This window comes from Pseudorca crassidens, chromosome 3, assembly GCF_039906515.1.
Source record: "Pseudorca crassidens isolate mPseCra1 chromosome 3, mPseCra1.hap1, whole genome shotgun sequence".
Taxonomy (NCBI): Eukaryota; Metazoa; Chordata; class Mammalia; order Artiodactyla; family Delphinidae; genus Pseudorca; species Pseudorca crassidens.
The window spans coordinates 42,868,186-42,889,576 of NC_090298.1; the positions used below are offsets into that span (position 1 = coordinate 42,868,186).

At 35.8% G+C, this 21,391-nt stretch overlaps 1 protein-coding gene across 1 annotated transcript in view; it reads left to right on the forward strand.

Annotated features, from left to right (window-relative positions):
- MTREX (Mtr4 exosome RNA helicase) overlaps nucleotides 1-21,391 on the forward strand; it is a 146,504-nt gene that overhangs the window by 75,700 nt on the left and 49,413 nt on the right. Inside the window, exons 17-18 of the mRNA XM_067730704.1 lie at nucleotides 9,799-9,971; nucleotides 10,571-10,639. Coding sequence (XP_067586805.1) covers nucleotides 9,799-9,971; nucleotides 10,571-10,639 — 242 coding nt within the window. The remainder of the gene's footprint in view (nucleotides 1-9,798; nucleotides 9,972-10,570; nucleotides 10,640-21,391) is intronic.

Here is a 21,391-nt window from a genome sequence, read left to right on the forward strand (position 1 = left end):
TCTACAAACGCAAGTGCAGGAACTTAATAATAGTATATGTTATAGAGATACATATATCCTGTTTTTTAAACATATGGTTAAAAAATTATGGATTTAGGTTTTTTACCAAAATTATTTATGAAATTATAGTCTTCATCAACAGATGGAAATTTATATGTATGTATTTACTTTGGAAAGATTCCTGAGCATCTGGAGATGAAATGAGATGGTTTGTTCATTGTTAAGGATGAGGGAAATCCTGGAACTGGACCTTAGGGTTCTAATGTTCGGTCCTGCTCCCATGTGGCATGTGATTTGGGTCAGGTCTCCTAATTGTGATTCGAGTCCCAGAAGAATAATATAGATATTATAGCAACTATTTTGAATACTTAAAAGCGTTAGGAGGCTCAGATTAAATAATTTTAAAAACTGCTTTTTCTCCTATAAAGTTCTCACCACATGTGAGCTGCCCTTGCCGTCATACACCCTCAGTTAGCTCCGTCTCTTAGGGTTTCAGCTTGAGTCCAGATGTTCTGTGGAGCTAATTCTTGCTCATTCTGCCCTGCAACCCTCCTCTATTATGATAAAAACAAAAAAGCTGCCAGCCACCATGTAGTTGTTCTCTATCTCTTTACAGATGGGAAATGCTGTTAAGTTGACTTTTTTTTTTCTCTTGGGGTGCTTTCTGAATGCATATTGTTTGTTCTATTCTGGTACACCCCTCATACCCCAAGATTATTCTTTCATACCTCAGTTCTATAAATCTGAACACAAGAAATCCTCAGTGATGGGAAGAAGAGTCAAGAGTTGCCTGGAAGGCATATTCTTTTCCAAAAAGAAGTCATTGTCTAGGACTAACAGTGAAATGAAGCAGGACGAAGTCCTCCTGTCATTGGAAGTGGTTGTACCTTCTGCAGGAAAGGACTCATGGATAAACTCCGCGTTGAAGCCCTGGGGGCCAGGCTATACTGGATACTAAGGATATAAGGGTGTCCAGGCGAGGGTTGGCTCACAGAAGCTCATAGAAAAACTTGAGGGGCACAGAGGTAAGCTGAGGCTGGCAAGGCTGGTAAGGGTTCTTGAAACTGAGTCTGCAGGAAGGAAGTCCCTTGAGGCAGAGTTCTCTAGTGATCAGCTCACAGGAGCAGGATGCAGGGTTACAGTGTGCCAGTGGAAATTAGGAGCTGCCTATGACGCAGGTGGGTACTCTTCAGAGGGAAGGAAGAGAAGTGACTTCTAAATACTTTCTTTAAATTATTTTTTCTTTTTTTACTTTTAAAATGGGATGCCTCCTAAGTGAATCTTTAAGTTGGTGTCATCTACTTAGAATAGATGCAGAAAGGAAAAGACCTGGGAAATTGGAGAGAGAAACAAACTTTTAATAGTTTTTTGTTTGTTTTTAGTCAGAAGATCTAACTTGGTGACGACATCTTTCCCTTCTGTCTCCATGCAGTAGATTGGATTTGTTGTTGTGTATAAGGATGGCTGTGTGGGGTGGGAATTCAGCCAGAAGTTGGACATGCGTGGGGTATTAAGGAGGGTTCAGAAATCAAAAACTTTGCTTATTCCCATGCCTGATATCATGGTCCTAGGCTATCACATTTACCTTTTTCCATCTTTCCAAAAAAATAAATTAACAACCTAAATGCCTAAAAGAGTGCAAAAGACCAGAAGTTAGCGGGAGCAGTCTGTGAGAAGGTTGAAGATGATAATTTTAAAATAATAATAATAATACAGTAATATCCTTCCTCAGTGTTTACAGTGTGCTATACTGTTAGCTAAGTACTTTCCATATGTTCTGTCAGCCTCTAATTATAGCCTTGTGGGGTATGGCTACTATTGTTATCCTCATTTTGTGAGTAAAGAAACTGAAGCACACAGGTTAAATACAGGAGTTTGGTCAATGGAATAGAATTGAGAGTCCAGAAATAAACCCATATATCTGTGGTGCTGCTGTGATAGTTGATAGCCACATGCAAAAAAAGTGAATTTGGACCCTTACCTCACACCATATACACAGATTAACTGAAAATGGATGAAAGTCCTAAATAAACAGCTGAAACCATAAAACTCTGAAGAAAACATAGCTAAAAATCTACATAACCTTAGATTTGGCAGTGGTTTCTTACATAAGATACCAAAAGTACAAGCAACAAAAGAAAAAATAAATAAATTGGATTTTATCTAAACTTTAAAACTTTTGCACTTCAATATATACCAACAATAAAGTGAAAAGAAAACCCACAGAGTGGGAGAAAATATTTGTATATCATGTAACTGATAAGGGTCTAGTATCCAGAATATATAAAGACCACTTACAACTCAGCAACAAAAAAACCAAACAATATAATTTCTTTTACTAAACATCTTTATTGGAGTATAATTGCTTTACAATGGTGTGTTAGTTTCTCCTTTATAAAAAATGAATCAGCTATACATATACATATGTCCCCATATCTACTCCCTCTTGCGTCTCCCTCCCACCCTCCCCATCCCATCCCTCTAGGTGGTCACAGGGCATCAAGCTGATCTCCCTGTGCTGTGTGGCTGCTTCCCACTATCTATTTTACATTTGGTAGTGTATGTATGTTCATGCCACTCTCTCACTTCATCCCAGCTTACCCTTCCCCCACCCCGTGTCCTCAAGTCCATTCTGTAGGTCTGCATCTTTATTCCTGTCCTGCCCCTAGGTTCTTCAGAACCTTTTTTTCCCCCCCATATATATGTGTTATCATACGGTATTTGTTTTTCTCTTTCTGACTTCACTCTGTATGACAGACTCTAGGTCCATCCACCTCACTACAAATAACTCAATTACATTTCTTTTTATGGCTGAGTAATATTCCATTGTATATATGTGCCACCTCTTTATCCATTCATCTGTCAGTGGACACTTAGGTTGCTTCCATGTCCTGGCTGTTGTAAATACAGCTGCAATGAAAATTGTGGTACATGACTTGTTTTGAATTATGGTTTTCTCAGGGTATATGCCCAGTAGTGGGATTGCTGGATCGTATGGTAGTTCTATTTTTAGTTTTTTAAGGAACCTCCATACTGTTCTCCATAGTGTCTGTATCAATTGACATTCCCACCAACAGTGCAAGAGGGTTCTCTTTTCTCCACACCCTCTCCAGCATTTATTGTTTGTAGATTTTTTGATGATGCCTATTCTGACTGGTGTGAGGTAATACCTCACTGTAGTTTTGATTTGCATTTCTCTAATGATTAGCGGTGTTGAGTGTCTTTTCATATGTTTGTTGGCAATCTGTATATCTTCTTTGGAGAAATGTCGATTTAGGTCTTCTGGCCACTTTTGGATTGGGTTGTTTGTTTTTTTGATATTGAGCTGCATGAGCTGCTTGTAAATTTTGGAGATTAATCCTTTGTCAATTGCTTCTTTTGCAAATATTTTCTCCCATTCTGAGGGTTGTCTTTTCATCTCGTTTATGTATTCCTTTGCTGTGCAAAAGCTTTTAACCTTCATTAAGTTCCATTTGTTTATTTTTGTTTTTATTTCCATTTCTCTAGGAGGTGGGTCAAAAAGGATCTTGCTGTGATTTATGTCATAGAGTGTTCGGCCTGTGTTTTATAAAACTATGTTTTATAGTTTCTGGCCTTACATTTAGGTCTTTAATCCATTTTGACTTTTACTTTTGTGTGTGGTGTTAGGGAGTGTTCTGATTTCATTCTTCTACATGAAGCTGTCCAGTTTTCCCAGCACCACTTATTGAAGAGGCTGTTTTTTCTCCATTGTATACTGTTGCCTCCTTTATCAGAGATAAGGTGACCATATGTGTGTGTTTATCTCTGGGCTTTCTATCCTGTTCCATTGATCTATATTTCTGTTTTTGTGTCAGTACCATACTGTCTTGATTACTGTAGCTTTGTAGTATAGTCCGAAGTCTGGGAGCCTGATTCATCCAGTTCCATTTTTCTTTCTCAAGATTGCTTTGGCTATTCGGGGTCTTCCGTGTTTCCATACAAATTGTGAAATTTTTTGTTCTAGTTCTGTGAAAAATGCCATTGGTAGTTTGATAGGGATTGCATTGAATCTGTAGATTGTGTTGTGTAGTCATTTTCACAATGTTGATTTTCCCAATCCAAGAACATAGTATATCTTTCCATCTGTTTGTTTCATCTTTATTTTCTTTCATCAGTGTCTTATAGTTTTCTGCATACAGGTCTGTTGTCGCTTTAGGTAGGTTTATTCCTAGGTATTTTATTCTGTTTGTTGCAGTGGTAAATGGGAGTGTTTCCTTAATTTCTCTTTCAGGTTTCATCCTTAGTGAATAGGAATGCAAGAGATTTCTGTGCATTAATTTTGTATCCTACTACTTTACCAAATTCATTGATTAGCTCTAGTAGTTTTCTGGTAGCATCTTTAGGATTCTCTATGTATAGTGTCATGTGACCTGCAAACAGTGACAGCTTTACTTCTTCTTTTCCGATTTGGATTCCTTTTATTTCTTTTTCATCTCTGATTGCTGTGGCTAAAACTTCCATAACTATGTTGAATAATAGTGGTGAGTTTGGACATCTTGTCTTGTTCCTGATCTTAAAGGAAATGGTTTCAGCTTTTCACCATTGAGAACGATGTTGGCTGTGGGTTTATCATATATGACCTTTATTATGTTGAGGTAAGTTCCCTCTGTGCCTACTTTCTGGAGGGTTTTTATCATAAATCGGTGTTGAATTTTGTCAAAAGCTTTTTCTGCATCTATTGAGATGATCATATGGTTTATCACACTGATTGATTTGCGTATATTGAAGAATCCTTGCATTCCTGGGATAAACCCCACTTGATCATGGTGTATGATCCTTTTAATGTGCTGTTGGATTCTGTTTGCTAGTATTTTGTTGAGGAGTTTTGGCATCTATATTCATCAGTGATACTGGCCTCTAGTTTTCTTTCTTTGTGACATCTTTTTCTGGTTTTGGTATCAGGGTGGTGGTGGCCTTGTAAAAAGAGTTTGGAAGTGTTCCTCCCTCTGCTATATTTTGGAAGAGTTTGAGAAGGGAGGTGTTAGCTCTTCTCTAAATGTTTGTTAGAATTTGGCTGTGAAGCCATCTGGTGCTGTGCTTTTGTTTGTTGGAAGATTTTTAATCACAGTCTCAGTTTCAGTGCTTGTCTGTTGGTCTGTTTGTATTTTCTATTTCTTCCTGGTTCGGTCTCGGAAGGTTGTACTTTTCTATGAATTTGTCCATTTCTCCAGGTTTTCCATTTTATTGGCATAGAGTTGCTTGTAGTAATCTCTCACAATCCTTTGTATTTCTACAGTGTCGATTGTTACTTCTTCATATCTCATTCTACTGATTTGAGTCTTCTCCCTTTTTTTCTTCATGAGTCTGGCTAATGGTTTATCCATTTTGTTTATCTTCTCAAAGAACCAGCTTTTAATTTTATTGATCTTTGATGTCATTTTCTTCATTTCTTTTTCATTTATTTCTGATCTGATCTTTATAATTTCTTTCCTTCTGCTAACTTTGGTTTTTTTTTTTGTTCTTCTTTCTCTCATTGCTTTAGGTGTAAGGTTAGGTTGTTTATCTGAGATGTTTCTTGTTTCTTGAGGTAGGATTGTAGTGCTTGCTATAAACCTCCCTCGTAGAACTGCTTTTGCTGCATCCCATAGGTTTTGGGTCATCGTGTTTTAATTGTCATTTGTTTCTAGGTATTTTTTTGATTTCCAATTTGATTTCTTTAGTGATCTCTTGGTTATTTAGTAGTGTATTGTTTGGCCTCCATATGTTTGTTTTTTTGCAGATTTTTTCCTGTAATTGATATCTCGTTCCATAGCATCGTGGTCAGAAAAGATAACTTGAAACGATTTCAGTTTTCTTAAATTTACCAAGACTTGATTTGTGACACAGGATATGATCTATCCTGGAGAATGTTCCAGGAGCACTTGAGAAGAAAGTGTATTCTGTTGTTTTTGGATGGAATGTCCTACAAATATCAATTAAGTCCCTCTTGTTTAGTGTATCATTTAAAGCTTGTGTTTCTTTATTAATTTTCATTTTGGATGATCTGTCCATTGGTGAAAGTGGGGTGTTAAAGTTCCCTACTATGATTGTGTTACTGTCGGTTTCCCCTTTTATGGTTGTTAGCATTTGCCTTATGTATTGAGGTGCTCCTATGTTGGTTGCATAAATATTTACAATTATGTGTTCTTGGATTGATCCCTTGCTCATTATGTAGTGTCCTTCTTTGTCTCTTGTAACATTCTTTATTTTAAAGTCTATTTTATCTGATATGAGTATTGCTACTCTGGCTTTCTTTTGATTTCCATTTGCATGGAATATCATTCTCCATCCCCTCACTTTCAGTCTGTATGTGTCTCTAGGTCAGAAGTGGGTCTCTTGTAGACAGCATATGTACAGGTCTTGTTTTTGTATCCATTCAGCCAGTCTGTGTCTTTTGGTTGTAGCATTTAATCCATTTACATTTAAGGTAGTTATCGATATGTACGTTCCTATTACCATTTTGTTAATTGTTTGGGGTTTGTTATTGTAGGTCTTTTCCTTCTCTTGTGTTTCTTGCCTAGAGAAGTTCCTTTAGCATTTGTTGTAAAGCTGGTTTGGTGGTGCTGATTTCTCTTAGCTTTTGCTTTTCTGTAAAGGTTTTAATTTCTCTGTCGAATCGGAATGAGATCCTTGCTGGGTAGGGAGTAATCTTGGTTTTAGGTTTTTCCCTTTCACTACTTTAAATATGTCCTGCCAGTCCCTTCTGGCTTACAGAGTTGCTGCTGAAAGATCTGCTGTTAAACTTATGGGGATTCCCTTGTATGTTATTTGTTGTTTTTCCCTTGCTGCTTTTAATATTTTTTTTGTATTTAATTTTTGATCATTCAGTTAATATGTGTCTTGTCTTGTTTCTCCTTGGATTTATCCTGTATAGGACTCTGCACTTCTGGAGTTGACTATTTCCTTTCCCATATTAGGGAACTTTTCAAATATAATCTCTTCAAATATTTTCTCAGTCCATTTCTTTTTCTCCTCTTCTTCTGGGACCCCCTATAATTCGAATAGTGGTGCGTTTAATGTTGTCCCAGAGGTCTCTGAGACCGTCCTCAATTCTTTTCATTCTTTTTCATTTATTCTGCCTGTCGTAGTTATTTCCACTGTTTTATCTTCCAGGTCACTTATCCATTCTTCTGCCTCAGTTATTCTGCTACTGATTCCTTGTAGAGAATTTTTAATTTCATTTATTGTGTTGTTCATCATTGTTTGTTTGCTCTTTAGTTCTTCTAGGTCCTTGTTCAAAATTTCCTGTATTTTCTCCATTCTCTTTCCAAGATTTTGGATTGTCTCTGCTATCATTACTCTGAATTCTTTTTCAGGTTGACAGCCTATTTCCTCTTCATTTGTTTGGTCTGGTGGGTTTTTACCTTGCTCCTTCATCTGTTGTGTGTTTCTCTGTGTTCTCATTTTGGTTAACTTACTGTGTTTGGGGTCTCCTTTTTGCAGGTTGCAGGTTCGTAGTTCCTGTTGTTTTTGGTGTCTGTCCCCAGTGGGTAAGGCTGGTTCAGTGGATTGTGTAGGCTTCCTGGTGGAGGGGACTGGTGCCCATGTTCTGGTGGATGTGGCTGGATCTTGTCTTTCTGGTGGGCAGGACCATGTGTGGTGGTGTGTTTTGGGGTGTCTGTGACTTTATGATTTTAGGCAGCCTCTCTGCTAATGGGTGGTGTTGTGTTCCTGTCTTGCTAGTTGTTTGGCATAGGGTGTCCAGCACTGTAGCTTGCTATTTGTTCAGTGGAACTGGGTCTTAGTATTGAGATGGAGATCTCTGGGAGAGCTTTCGCCATTTGATATTACATGGAGCCTGGAAGTCTCTGGTGGACCAGTGTCATTAACTCGTCTCTCCCACCTCAGAGGCACAGGCCTGAAACACGGCCAGAGCACCAAGACCCTGTCAGACACATGGCTTGTGTTACTGCAAAAATTATCCCGGTCCTCAGAACAGTCTCTCTACAGCTTTGAGTGGAATTCAAAGTTCAGTGCAATTCGTGTAAAAACAAGGAACCCAAGTTCATAGGTCACACTGGTTTCCATCCACAGTGTTCAGGGTCCATGGAACTCCTGACCTGCTAGTGTTGGAGGGTCTCTTGCAGGGGCAAGGAGTGGCTTGGCTCACCATGGGGACAAGGACAGTGACCCTAATTTTTAAATGGACAAAAGATCTGAATAGACATTTTTGCAAAGAAGATATGTAAGTACATGAAGAAGATATATAAGTACATCTTTTCATATAAGTATATGAAAAGATGGTCGACATCATTAGGGAAATGCATATCATAACCATAGCAAGATACCTCACACTCACTAGGATGGGTGTATTTTTTTTTTTTTTTAGGTAATTAACAGAATGGTGTGGTTGTTGTAAAAAATAGTTTAGCACTTCCCCAGCAATTTAAATATAGAATTACTGTAAGACCCAGCAATGCCATCCACTCATGGTATATAAGCAAAAGAATTGGAAATACGTTCAAACAGAAACTGGTGCATGAATGTTCATAGCAGCATTACTCACGGTAGCCAAAAGGTAGAAATAATCCAAATGTCCATCAACTGGTAAACAAAATGGTGTACCCATATAGTGTGATATTATTCCACCATTAAAAGAAATGAAGTACTGATACATGCCACAACATGGATGAACTTTGAGAAGATTATGCTAAGTGAAGGAAGCCAAAGACAAAAGCCACACATTGTATGATTCCATATATATGGAATATCTAGAATAGGCAAATTCATGCAGACAGAAAGGTTGCCGGGGTCTGGTGGAGGAAAGAATGAGTAGTGTTTGCTTAAAGGGTATGGAGTTTTGGGGTAGTGAAAATATTCTAGAACTACGTGGTAGTGATGGTTTCATATATTGTTAGTGTACTACATGTCATTAATAGTGAATTTTATGTGTGGTTTACCCAAGTAAAAATAGTGTTTGTTCACAGTGGGAAAGAGGCATAATGGAATGAGTGAGGATGGGAGGTCAGCACTAGCTGCAAGAATTGGAGCAGGGAATGGCATCAGAGATGGTTAGATTAAAACTAAAAGGACAGTTGCTGAAAGGGGCTAGTGTTTTGGCCACTGACTGAGTAGAGAGATAACTATGGTTGAATTTCCTGTCTTCTGTTTTAGGAGACATAGTCCCAGGTGGTGGAGGAAGCCTGATGACATTAACAAACTGGGTTTTTTGCTGAGTTAAAGCGGCATATTAGAAGATCCAAAATAGTGCTGTCCAGTAGAACTTTCTGTGGAAATATTCTCTCTGTGCTTTTCAAGTACTGAAGTCAACAGCCACATATGGCTGTTGAGCATTTGAAATGGTGCTACTGCAATTTAAGAGCTAAATGATTAATTTTATTTAATTTTAATTATTTTAAATTTAACTAGCCACATAGTGTCTACTGAGTATTATACTGGAAGGTGCTGATACGGAACATTTCTACCATAGTACAAAGTTTTACAGGGCAGTGCTTGTTCAACAGTGTAGGTCTAGAATTCTCAGAAATAGTCTTCTCCCCCTATCCACAGGAGAGAATTAACTTACCAGACAAAACCACTCCAGTTCAGAATCACTTTGAGGTCACAGTGAGTTGGGGAACTGTGAGAAGAAATAGAGAAGGTGAACCTTAATGGGGAAGGGAGAAACTAGACAGCATGTCTTATGGTTGTCTCTGAATCTTTTCCTCAAAGCTTCTAACCTAAGCGGTCTGAATTTGTTCCCTACAATTGTAGTAGTAAAAAAAGATGTATCTTTGGTATAATTTACATAAGATGTATAATTTTGTGATGTTGTGTATGTGTTTTATTTACTTACAGAGGTAAAGAACTCAGAAGAACAGTATAATAAAATAGTAATACCAAATGAAGAAAGTGTAGTCATCTATTATAAGATTAGGCAGCAGCTTGCCAAATTGGGTAAAGAAATTGAAGAATATATTCACAAACCAAAATATTGCTTACCATTTCTACAACCAGGTCGTTTGGTAAAGGTATGTCATTATTTTTGTCATAAATTATTTCAATATTTAATATTTTTTGCATGAAGCTTTCAATTTTTTTTCTTACCTTGGTAAAATACAGTAGATTTTTTAATCTATATTAATTTTATTCTTTTACCTGTTTCATGTGGCACTGATGAAGGAGGGGTCATGTGAAGGCCTTTTAATCGCTACTGATTTTCATTTGGGGGGATATAAATTGAAGTGGACAGTTTTGGAATTAACATGAAATATTTCCAGTTACGAAATGCTGTCCCAGAATAACGCAGTTTTAAGACCTGGATGAATTCATTAGCTATAAAAGACCTCAGATATTCTCCAAACAAATACACCATATCATTTTTAACATTTATTTGCCAACTGAGAAATTCCTGTTATTGCTGTTCTGGAATCCCTTGAAATTTGGCAGAGATTTCTTTCTGTAGGGTTAATTTCTTCTTTTTTCTTTTTTTTTAAGTTTAACAGTGATCTTTCAAAAAAACATTTTATCAGGAAGACTCAAAGTTTTATTAGCCTGTAATGTGGGCATGATATCTAAATTGCCTTTTGGACATAAACATTCCTTTTTACTTGCTTTACTTTCTTTTCAGGTAAAGAATGAAGGAGACGATTTTGGCTGGGGTGTAGTGGTGAATTTCTCAAAAAAATCAAATGTTAAGGTAAACTGTTGTCCTAAAAGTGGAATTGTATGTAAATTTTTAGTGAAATGTGTTTTCAGGCTCAGGAAATTGATCAGATTAGAAATACCATTACCAAAAAAAAAAAAGAAAGAAAAAAAGAAATAGCATTACCTTAAGAGAAACTGTAATAAATTCTATATAACGAATTAATTTTTTGAATAATCATAAATTTTATCCTTAAAGTGGTATGGTTATTTTTCTAACACTATCACAGATTTTAATTTCATGACAGTTTTACATTTATTCTCTGAGTTCACCAGTCCTTTTTATAAACTTACTGTTTAAATTGAATATTAGAAAAAATTAGCATTTGACACTGAAAATTGGAATTTTGATTCAGGTATATGTTAGAGACATAAAAGAAAGAACTTAGGAAAGCTGGTTAATTTTACTTACTCTCTCTACATGAAGGCAATAGTAAAGTTGCTTTTGGTCATTATTAATATAAATACTTTGAAGAGATTACGTATACATAAAGTCAAGGATGATTTTGATAATTTGTTAGAAAAATGATTACCTCAAAATTAAATCAGCCTTCCCTTCTATTATATTTTCTTTACCTGCAGTAGGCACCAACCAACAGGTGCCAATATATGACCTCAGGCAGGACATTCTGAATCTTCATGCCTGTTTTTTCTTTTCTTTAAAATGAAGGGTTTGCATGAGATGATCTCATGATTTTGTTGTCATTAACTTCTTTGTCCTGCCTATGTGTAAAGGCAATTGAGAATTAAGCTTTGGGATTGAAAGTTAGTCCTGAAATATGTAAATGAACTTTGAGATACTGAAGCCATTTGTTGTGGAGAAATAATTAAGTTCATAGGTTTGTGATAGGAGTTTTGATTAATGATCTATGATTAATCCCACTGAATAGATTATTACCATTTTCATAATTTACAGGAATGTTTTTCAAAGTATTGTCACACTCATTGTCTCATTTGATTCTAATTTAAGAAGCATTCATTGACCATAGACACAATTCCTGTACTCACTCATTTTATGAACAGAGGCAAGCAGATAATGAAAATTTAAGGCAGATTATGAAATACTTCAGTAAAGATATAAGCAAAGTGCATTTGGAGCAGGAGGAGGAAGAAATTTTGTCTGAGCTATTAGAGATGGCACCTGAGAAGGAAGAGAATTTAAAATTTTAAATGGAACCTTGAACACTAAGTAGAATTTCATTTGATGGATATTCACTGGTGGAAGTAGTATGCAGCAGGCACAGAACATTTCAGGTGAAGGGAAAGAGTAAAATAAAAAGTATTGAGGTTAATCATGGAAAGTATTTAAAATACAGATTTTGAGTATGTTGGGTCTAGATTTAAATAATTGAAAGCAGTGGCAGGCCATTGAAGGTTAATCGGTTGGTTGATTGGTTTGCTTGGGTTTTTTTTTTCTTCCAGTTTTATTGAGATACAGTTGAAATACAGCATTATATAAATTTAAAGTGTACAATGTAATGATTTGACTTACATACATCATGAAATGATTACCACAGTACATTGAGTGAACACCCATCATCGCATATAGATACATTAAAGAAATTTTAAAACTCTTTTTTCCTTGTGATGAGAATTCTTAGCATTTACTCTCTTAACTTTCATGTATAGCAGCACTGTTATGTTACAATTATATTATAAGATTATAATTAATGGCACTGTTGATTACATTTATCACGTTGTACGTTATATCCCTAGTATTTATTTATTTTATAACTAGAAGTTTATATCTTTTTATTACTTTCATCTAATTCCCCCTTCCCCTACCCCTGCCTCTGAAAACCACAAATCTGATCTCTCTGTTTATGAGTGTGTTTGTTTTGGGAGCATAATTGACTGACAACACTGTTAGTTCCTATTATACAACATAATGATATATTCTGTACATTTCAAAATGTTCATAGTGATAATTCTAGTTGTCACCAGGAAAAGATATTACATAGACTATATTCCCCACACTGTACATTTCTTGCCTGTGACTCATTTATTTAGTAACTGAAAGTTTGTACCTCTTAATCTCCCTCACCTATTTCTCTCCTCCTCCCCTCCCCTTCCCTCTGGCAGCCATCTTTTCTCTGCATCAATGACTCTGTTTCTGTTTGGTTATGTTTGTTCACTCGTTTTGTTTTTCATATTCCACATTTAAGTGAAGTCATCTAGTATTTGTCATTCTCTGTCTGGCTTATTTCATTGAGCGTAATACTCTCTGGGTCCATCCATGTTGTTGGAAATGGCAAGGTTTCATTCTTTTTCATGGCTTAGTAATATTCCTGTGTGTTTGTGTGTGGGGGGGAGAGAGAGAGACATTTTCTTTCCTCTATTGATTGCACTTGGGTTGCTTCCATATCTTGGCTATTATGAGATATACAGTAATACTGCAAGGAACATAGGCGTGCATATATCTTTTTGAATAATAGTGTTTTTGTTTTCTTCAAATAAATACTCAGGAGTGGAATTGCTGAATCATTTGGTAGTTATATTTTCACTTTTTTGAGGAACCGCCATACACTTTTCCATAGTGGCTGCACCAGTTTACATTCCCACCATCAGTGCACAGGGGTTCCCTTTTTTCCATATCCTCACCAACATTTATATTTCTTGTCATTTTGTTAATAGTCACTCTGTCAGGTGTGAGGTGAATAGCTCATTGGGGTTTTGATTTGCGTTACCCTTATGATTAGTGATGTTGCATCTTTTCATGTACCTGATGGCCATCCTGATGACTTCTTTGGAAAAACATCTACTCAGGCCCTCTGCCATTTTTTAATCAGGTTGTTTGGTTTTTTTGATGTCGAGTTTTGTGAGTTCTTTGTATATTTTGGATATTAACCCCTTATTGGATATATCGTTTGCAGATATCTTTTCCCATTCAGTCGGTGATCTTTTAGTTTTGTTCATAGTTTCCTTCACTGACTAAAACCTTTTCAGTTTGATTTAGTCCCATTTGTTTATTTTTGCTTTTGTTTCCCTTGCCTGAGGAGACAGATCCAAAAAAATATTACCAAGACAGTGTCAAAGACTTTACTGCCTGTGTTTACTTCTGGAAGTTTTATGGTTTCACACATTACATTTAAGTCTTGAATCCATTTTGAATTTATTTTTGAGCATAGTGTGGGAGAGTAGTCTGGTTTGATTCTTCCATGTGTAGCTGTCCAGTTTTCCCAACACCATTTGTTGAAGAGGCTGTCTTTTCCCCATTGTATATTCTTGCCTCCTTTGTCATAGATTAATTGCCCATATAATAGTGTGGGCCCATTTTCTGGACTGTATTCAGTTCCATTGATCTATGTGTCTTTTTTTTAATGTCAGTACCGTGCTGTTTTGATGACTGTAGCTTTGTAGTATAGTTTTGAATCAGGGGGTATAATACCTCCAGTTTTTGCTCTTCTTTCTCCAGGTTGTTTTTCTTTCTCAAGATTGTTTTGGCTCTTTGTGGTCTTTTGTGTTTCCATACATATTTTAGAATTATTTGTCCTAGTTATGTGAAAAATGCCATTGGTATTTGATAGGGATTGTTTGGAAACTATAGATTGCCATGGGGAATATGGTCATTTTAACAATATTAATTCTTCCAGTCTATGATTACAATATTCCTTTCCATCTGTTCATGTTGTCTTCAATTTCTTTCATTATTGTCATGCACTTTCCCTATAGTATAGTGTAGTTTTCTTATGGTACAGGTCTTTTACCTCCTTAGTAAGATGTAGTCCTAGGTATTTTATTCTCTTTGGTGCAGTGGTGCAATTGTGAATGGAATTGTTTTCTTGATTTCTCTTTCTTTGTTAATGTATAGAAGTGCAGCAGATTTCTGTATATTAATTTTGTATCCTGCAACTTTACTGAATTTATTGATGAGTTCTAGTAGTTTTTGGTGGCATCTTTAGGATTTTCTATGTATAGTGTCATGTCATCTGCAAACAGTTAAAGTTTTACTTCTTCCTTTCCAATTAGGATTCCTTTTATTTCTTTCTCTTGTCTGATTGCTGTGGCTAGGACTTCCACTACTGTGTTGAATAGAAGTGGCAAGAGTGGACATCTTTGTTTTGTTCCAGGTCTTAGAGGAAATGCTTTCAGCTTTTTTACCATTGAGTATGATGTTAATTGTGGATTTGTCATATGTGGCCTTTATTATTTTGAGGTATGTTCCCTCTATACCTGCTTTGTTGAGAGTTTTTATTGTAAATGGGTGTTGAATTTTATCAAAAGCTTTTTCTGCATCTATTGAGAAGATCATGTGATTTTTATTCTTCAGTTTGTTAATGTGGTGTTTCATTGACTGATTTGTGGATATTGAACTGTCCTTGCATCCCTGAGATAAATCCCACTTGATCTCGGCTTTGGTCTTTTTAATGTAGTATTGAATTTGGTTGGCTAATATTTTGTTTAGGATTTTTGCATTTATGTTCTGCAGTGATATTAGCTTCTCATTTTTTTTGTGATATCTTTGGTTTTGGTATCAAGGTGGTGATGGCCTTGTAGAAGGAATTTGGAAGTGTTCCTTCCTCTACAATTTTTTGGAATAACTTGAGCAGGAGAGTTGTTAACTCTTCCCTAAATGTTTACTAGAATACACCTGAGATGCCATCTTGCACATCTTCACTTTCTTGGCAATGTTCTTTAAAGCACGAAAGTTTTAAATTTTGATATAATCCAATTTCTTGTTGTTGTTGTTACTTAGGCTTTTGATGTCATATATAAGAAACCACTGCCAACATCAAGACCATGAAGATTTACCCCTATGTTTTTTTCTAAGTTTTATAGTTTTAGCTCTTAACATTTAGGTCTTTGTTCCGTTTTGAGCTGATTTTTATATGTGACTTAAGATAAGAATCCAACTTTTTTCTTGTCCTAGGACTATTTGTTGGAAAATTCTTTTCTCATTAAATTATGCTGGCACCCTTGTCAAAACTCAGATGATCATGGACACATGATTTTATTTCTGGATTCTCAGTTCTGTTCAGTTGATCTATATCTTTATCCTTATGCCAGTACCATACTGTCTGTATTACTGTATCTTTGTAGTTAAGGTTTGAAGAAATGGATTGGTAAGACCTCCACCTTTATTCAAGATTGTGTTGTTGGCTATTCTGTGACCCTTGCAAGTCCATGTGAATTTTATTATCTGTCAGTTTCTACAAAGAAGTTAGCTGGGATTCTGATAGGGATTTCATTTAATCTTTAGATCATTTTGGAGAGAGTATTGTCAGCTTACAGCTCTTGAGTCTTTCGATTGTGAACATGGGAAGTTTTCCCATTTTTTAAGATCTTTTGAAATTGCTTGCAACAGTAATTTGTTTTCCAAGTATAAATTTTGTACTTCTTTTGTTAAATTTATTCCTGAATATTTTAATCTTTTGATGTTATCATAAATGGAATTGTTCTTTTGATTTCATTTTTTAATATTTCATGGCAAGTATATATTTACACAGTTGACTTTATGTATTGATCTTGCATTCTGTAACTTTGCTAACTTTATTAGTTCTAATAGTGGGTTCTTTAGGATTTTCTTGTCTGCAAATAGAGGTGGTTTTACTTCTCCCTTTCCATTCTGGGTGCATTTTATTTCCTCTTTTTGCCTAATAGGCCTAGCTAGAAACTCCAGGACAATATTGATGGAGCAGATGCCCTTGTCTTTTTCCTAATCTTGAGGTGGGGGGATCATTCACTCTTTCACCATTAAGTATGTTTTCATAAGTGTCCTTTATTGAGTTGAGGAAGTTTCCTTCTTTTCCTAGTTTGTTGAGTGTTTTTGTCATGAGAGTTGTTTTTTGTCAGATGCTTTTTATATGCCTATTCAAATAATCATGTGGTTGTTTTTTATTCTCTTTTGTGTTTAATCTGATGAAGTATATTATATTAATTGATTTTCAAATACTAAACCAACTTTGGATTCCTGGGATGTTCATTCTCTGTTATCCTTTTTCTGTGTTAATGGATTTGGTTTGCTAATATGTTGTTAAAGATATTTGCACCCATATTCAAAGGAGATAATGGTTTGTAGTTTTCTTTTGTAGTTTTCTTTTCTTTTGCTGTCTTTCCCTGGGTTTAGTATCAGGGTAATGCCTGCCTCACATAATGAGTTAGGAAGTGTTCCCCTCCTCTTCTATTTTTTGGAGGAGTTCTTTAAGAATTTATATTAATTATTTAAATATTTGGCTGTGATGTTACCTGCCTGGGCTTTTCTTTGTGGATTGTTTATTGATTGTTAAATCAGTTTCTTTATTTGTTATAGGTCTGTTCAGTTTGTCTGTTTCTTCTAGAAACAGTTTCAGTGATTTGTCTTTTTAGGAATTAGTCCATTTCATCTAAGTTACCTAATTTAGTGGTGTACAGTCGTTCATAATATTGCTTTATAATCCTTTTTATTTCTGTAAAGTTGTTAGTAATGTCTCCTCTTTCATTTCTTTTTTTTTTTAACATCTTTATTGGAGTATGATTGCTTTACAATGGTGTGTTAGTTTCTGCTGTATCACAAAGTGAATCAGCTATACGTATACATATATCCCCATATCCCCTCCCTCTTGCTCTCCCTATCCCACCCCTCTAGGTCACAAAGCACCAAGTTGATCTCCCTGTGCTATGTGGCTGCTTCCCACTATCTATCTGTTTTACATTTGGTAGTGTATATATGTCCATGCTACTCTCTCACTTCGTCCCAGCTTACCCCCCTCTTTCATTTCTGATTTTGATAATTTTAATCTTTCACCTAGCTAAAGGTTTATCAGTTTTGTTCATCTCAAAGAATCAGCCCTTGGTTTCATTGATTTTTCTTTATTTTTCAGTTTCATTAATTTCTGCTCCTTTATTTATAATCTTTATCATTTCCTTCTATCTCCTAGCTTTAGATTTAGTTTGCAGTTCTTTGTCCATTGTCTTAAAGTGGAAGATTAGGTTATTAATTTGAGATTTTCTTCTTTTATAATACATTTATACCAATGTCTTTTATAAGACGTTTATACCAATAAATTTCCATCTGCAAGGATTTTAGCTGCATAAATTTTGGCATATTGTGTCTTCATTTTCATTCATCTCAAAGTATTTTTAATTTCCCTTTCTAGTTCTTCTTTGACCCATTGGTTATTTAAGAATGTGTTTATTTCCATATATTTGTGAATTTCTGTCTGCTTTTGATTTCTAATTTCATTCTGTTATTGAGAACATACTTGATATTATTTCATTCCTTTTGAATTTAGTGAAGTTTGTGCAGTGACCTAACATGTCCTCTCCTGCAGAATGTTTCATGTACAGTTGAGAAGAATGTATATTCTGTTGAGGTGAGATGTTCTTTAGGTATCTGTTAGGTCTAGTTTTTTTTAGAGTGTTGTTCAGGTCTTCTATTTCTTTCCTTGCAGATCCTTCTATCTAGTTGTTTTATTCATTGTTAAAAGTGGGGTATTGAAGTCTCTTAACTATTATTGTTGAAATGTTATTTCTTCATTTCTGTCAATTTTTGCTTCATGTGTTTTGTGTTCTGCTAAAGTGTGTTTCATCTTATGATTAGTATAGCCTACTTCAGCTTTCTTTTGATTGTTGTTCATATGCTATATCTCTTTCCATCTTTTTTACTTTGAGTCTTTTTCGTATCAATGAATTTAAACTATGTCTCCTATAGACAGCATGGTTGGATATTGTTTTATCTAATCTGAAAAATCTCTGCCTATCGATTGGGCTGCTTAATCCATTCACATTTAATGTTATTATTGGTATGACTAGATTGATGGCTGTCTTTTTTTGTTTTCTATGTGTCATTTCTTTTTTTGTTTTTCTATTCCTCCTTTAGTGCTTTCTTTTGCATTGAGTAGCTGTTTTCTAATGTGACATTTTAATTTATTTCATGGGCTTTTTTCTCTACCTATATTTTTTGTTATTTTCTTGGTGGTTGCTAGGGCTTTCCGTATACATATTAACATAATAGAATAAGCTTCAGATTTATACTAACTTAATTCCAGTTAGATATAGAAACATTACTCTTTTATGTCTCTGTTCCATTTTCCCTCTTTTTGTGGTATATGTTATAGATATTATACCTATAAATGTTACAAACCCAACAATACATGTTATAATTATTACTTTATATAATGTTATGACTTTTAAAGAAGCTTAGAGGAGAAAGGAGAGTAAGTATATATTTATAATTTCTGTTATATTAACCTTATTTTTCATTTCTGGTTGTCTTTCTTAATTCCTATGAATTCAACTTAGCATCTAGATTTATTGACTTAGCCCAATACTGCTTTGCTCCACCTACTTCCTTTGTTTTATTATAGGCAAATATACTACATTTCTGTTATAGGCTCAACAGTCTCAACAATTCGATATATACATTTTGTTTTATATAATTAGTTTTTAAGTCATTTAAGAGAAAAGGAAATAGTCAATTATTTTGTCTTTTATAATTACCTTTACCAGAGTTGTTTCTTCATGTGGATTCAATATTACGACTGGTGTCACTTACTTTCAGCCTCAAGAACTTCCTTTAGTGTTTTCTGTAAAGCCGGTATGCCAGCAAAACATTCTCTCCGTTTTTTTGTTTATTCGGGAATGTTTGTTTTTGAACGATAACTTTGCCTGCATATAGATTTCTTGATTAAGAGGTTTATTATGTGAATACGCTAACCCACTGCCTCTGGCCTCCATCATTTCTCCTGATAAGTTTCTGCTATTAACCTTATTGTAGTCTCCTTGTAAAAAATAAGTCTTGCTTTTCTCTTACTCCTTTCAAGATTTTCTATTTATGTTTGGTTTTTGCATTTTTGCTGTGATATGTGTATTTGGGCATCTTTTTGCATTTACTCTGTTTGGAGTTCATTGAGTTTCCTGTAGATTATTTTTCAATTAATTTTGCTAAGTTTTCAGCCATTATTATTAAATATTTTTTCATTACTTCTTTCCTCTTTTTCTGGTATTCGCATTATGTTTATGTTGTCATTCTTACTGGTGACCTACATTTCTCTGTGGCTTTGTTCATTTTTCTTCTCCCCCCCCCCCCCGTTTTTGGATTATATCATCTCTTCCAGCCTATCTTCAGATTTGTTAATGCTTTCTTGTACTTCACATATGCTGTTGAATTCCTCTAGTGAGTTTTTCATTTCAGGTATTTCACTTTTGAAATATAGAATTTCCTATTGGTTCTTTTTATTATATCTATCTATTGATATTCTCTATTTGATTGTTATTGTCAAATTGGGACATTGATTATTGTCCCTTCCTTTACTTCTTTAATTATGGTTCCATAGTTCTTTGTGCATATTTATAATGGCTACCTTTAAGACTTTGTTTAATCCAACATCTGGTCACTCTCACAGGCACTTTCTGTTGCCTGCTTTTTTTTCTGTTTTATAGGTTATAGTTCATACTTTTCTGTCTTTGTCCATGTCTCATAATTTTTCCTTAGAAATTGGACATTTTCAATAATATATTGTAGCACTCTTGGCACTGGTTTCCCCCACCCCCCAAGCCAGGTTTATTGTTGTTATTTGCTTGTTTATATGTTTAATGAGCAGCTAGATTTTTTGAGTGAAGTGTATTCCACCTCCCTCTTCCCCCTACAGTGCTGAACCTTTTATGTTTCTCCTTGGCACAGCCTTGGATATGCCCATAGTTACTCTGGGATGACAGTGGTTTTAAAAAGGGTCTCTTTGTGTCTTTCCCTGAACATACCCTTCTGTTAAGCCCCACTAATTGCAGGAGGCTCCTCCTAGCTTTCCCCCCACCTCCCCTCCCCCAAGGTTCTCTCCTGTAAACTAGCTGGCCTCCATATTTTGTCTGTATTTCCAGTGATTCTACGCATTTCCTCCATTTGTCTTTCACCAACGGCCTTCACTGTTTTTGAGCATGCTCTAAAGTTTGAACTTCCCCAGCCTCTACTGCAAATGAAATCACTTTCTTTTGGAAGGTATTAAGAGCTGTTTTAAGGCCTGCTTCTCCCCCCCCCCCCCCCACAGGGCACAATCTCTGAGCCAAGTTCTAAAGCTTGGTGTGGGAACAATGGTCCACTCACTTCTCTCTGGGTGACACTCCTGCTTTAGGCCCTGAGGGCTAAGTGGAGCATAAGAGCCTCACATCTTCTCAGCTTGCCTCTCCCAGCTTGGAATCAATGTCTTATAAGCCAGGACAAGGGCAGTTGAGGCCCCAGTATTCTCAGAAGTGCTACCCCCAAGATAATCTCTGGCTAAGCAGTGGGGACAGGGCAGAAAAGGGGAGCCCCCACCTCTCAGCCCCTACAATCCCCTACTTGCCCAGAATTTAGCCCTAGCAATAGGTAGGTGGGAGCAGGATAAGAAATGCCGATGTCATGCTCTTCCTGGGAAGATAGACCTCTACCTGAGATTTGCAGGCAGAGCAGCCCTCCTGTGTTCTGGGCTTCACCAGTCTGCAATTCCTGTTTTCTTGAGTTAGGAAGCAATGAGAGGGGAGTGGTCTTGGTTTAGATATCACAAATTCTTACTGAATTTTCATAGATTTCCTTGAATATGTTTTTTCCTTTGCTATATGCCCTTAGAACTATTTCCAGAGACTTTAAATGGTTGGGTTTTTATAATTTTCTCCAGTTTTGCTGGGGAGTAGATTTGTGGAGCTCTGTATGCTGTCATGCTGGTAGTTGACAGGTTTTACATTTTTAAAGGAGAAAAATTATAGCGAATATAATTGCATACACACACACACACACACACACACACACACACACACACACACACACACACACACACACACACACACACACACTGTG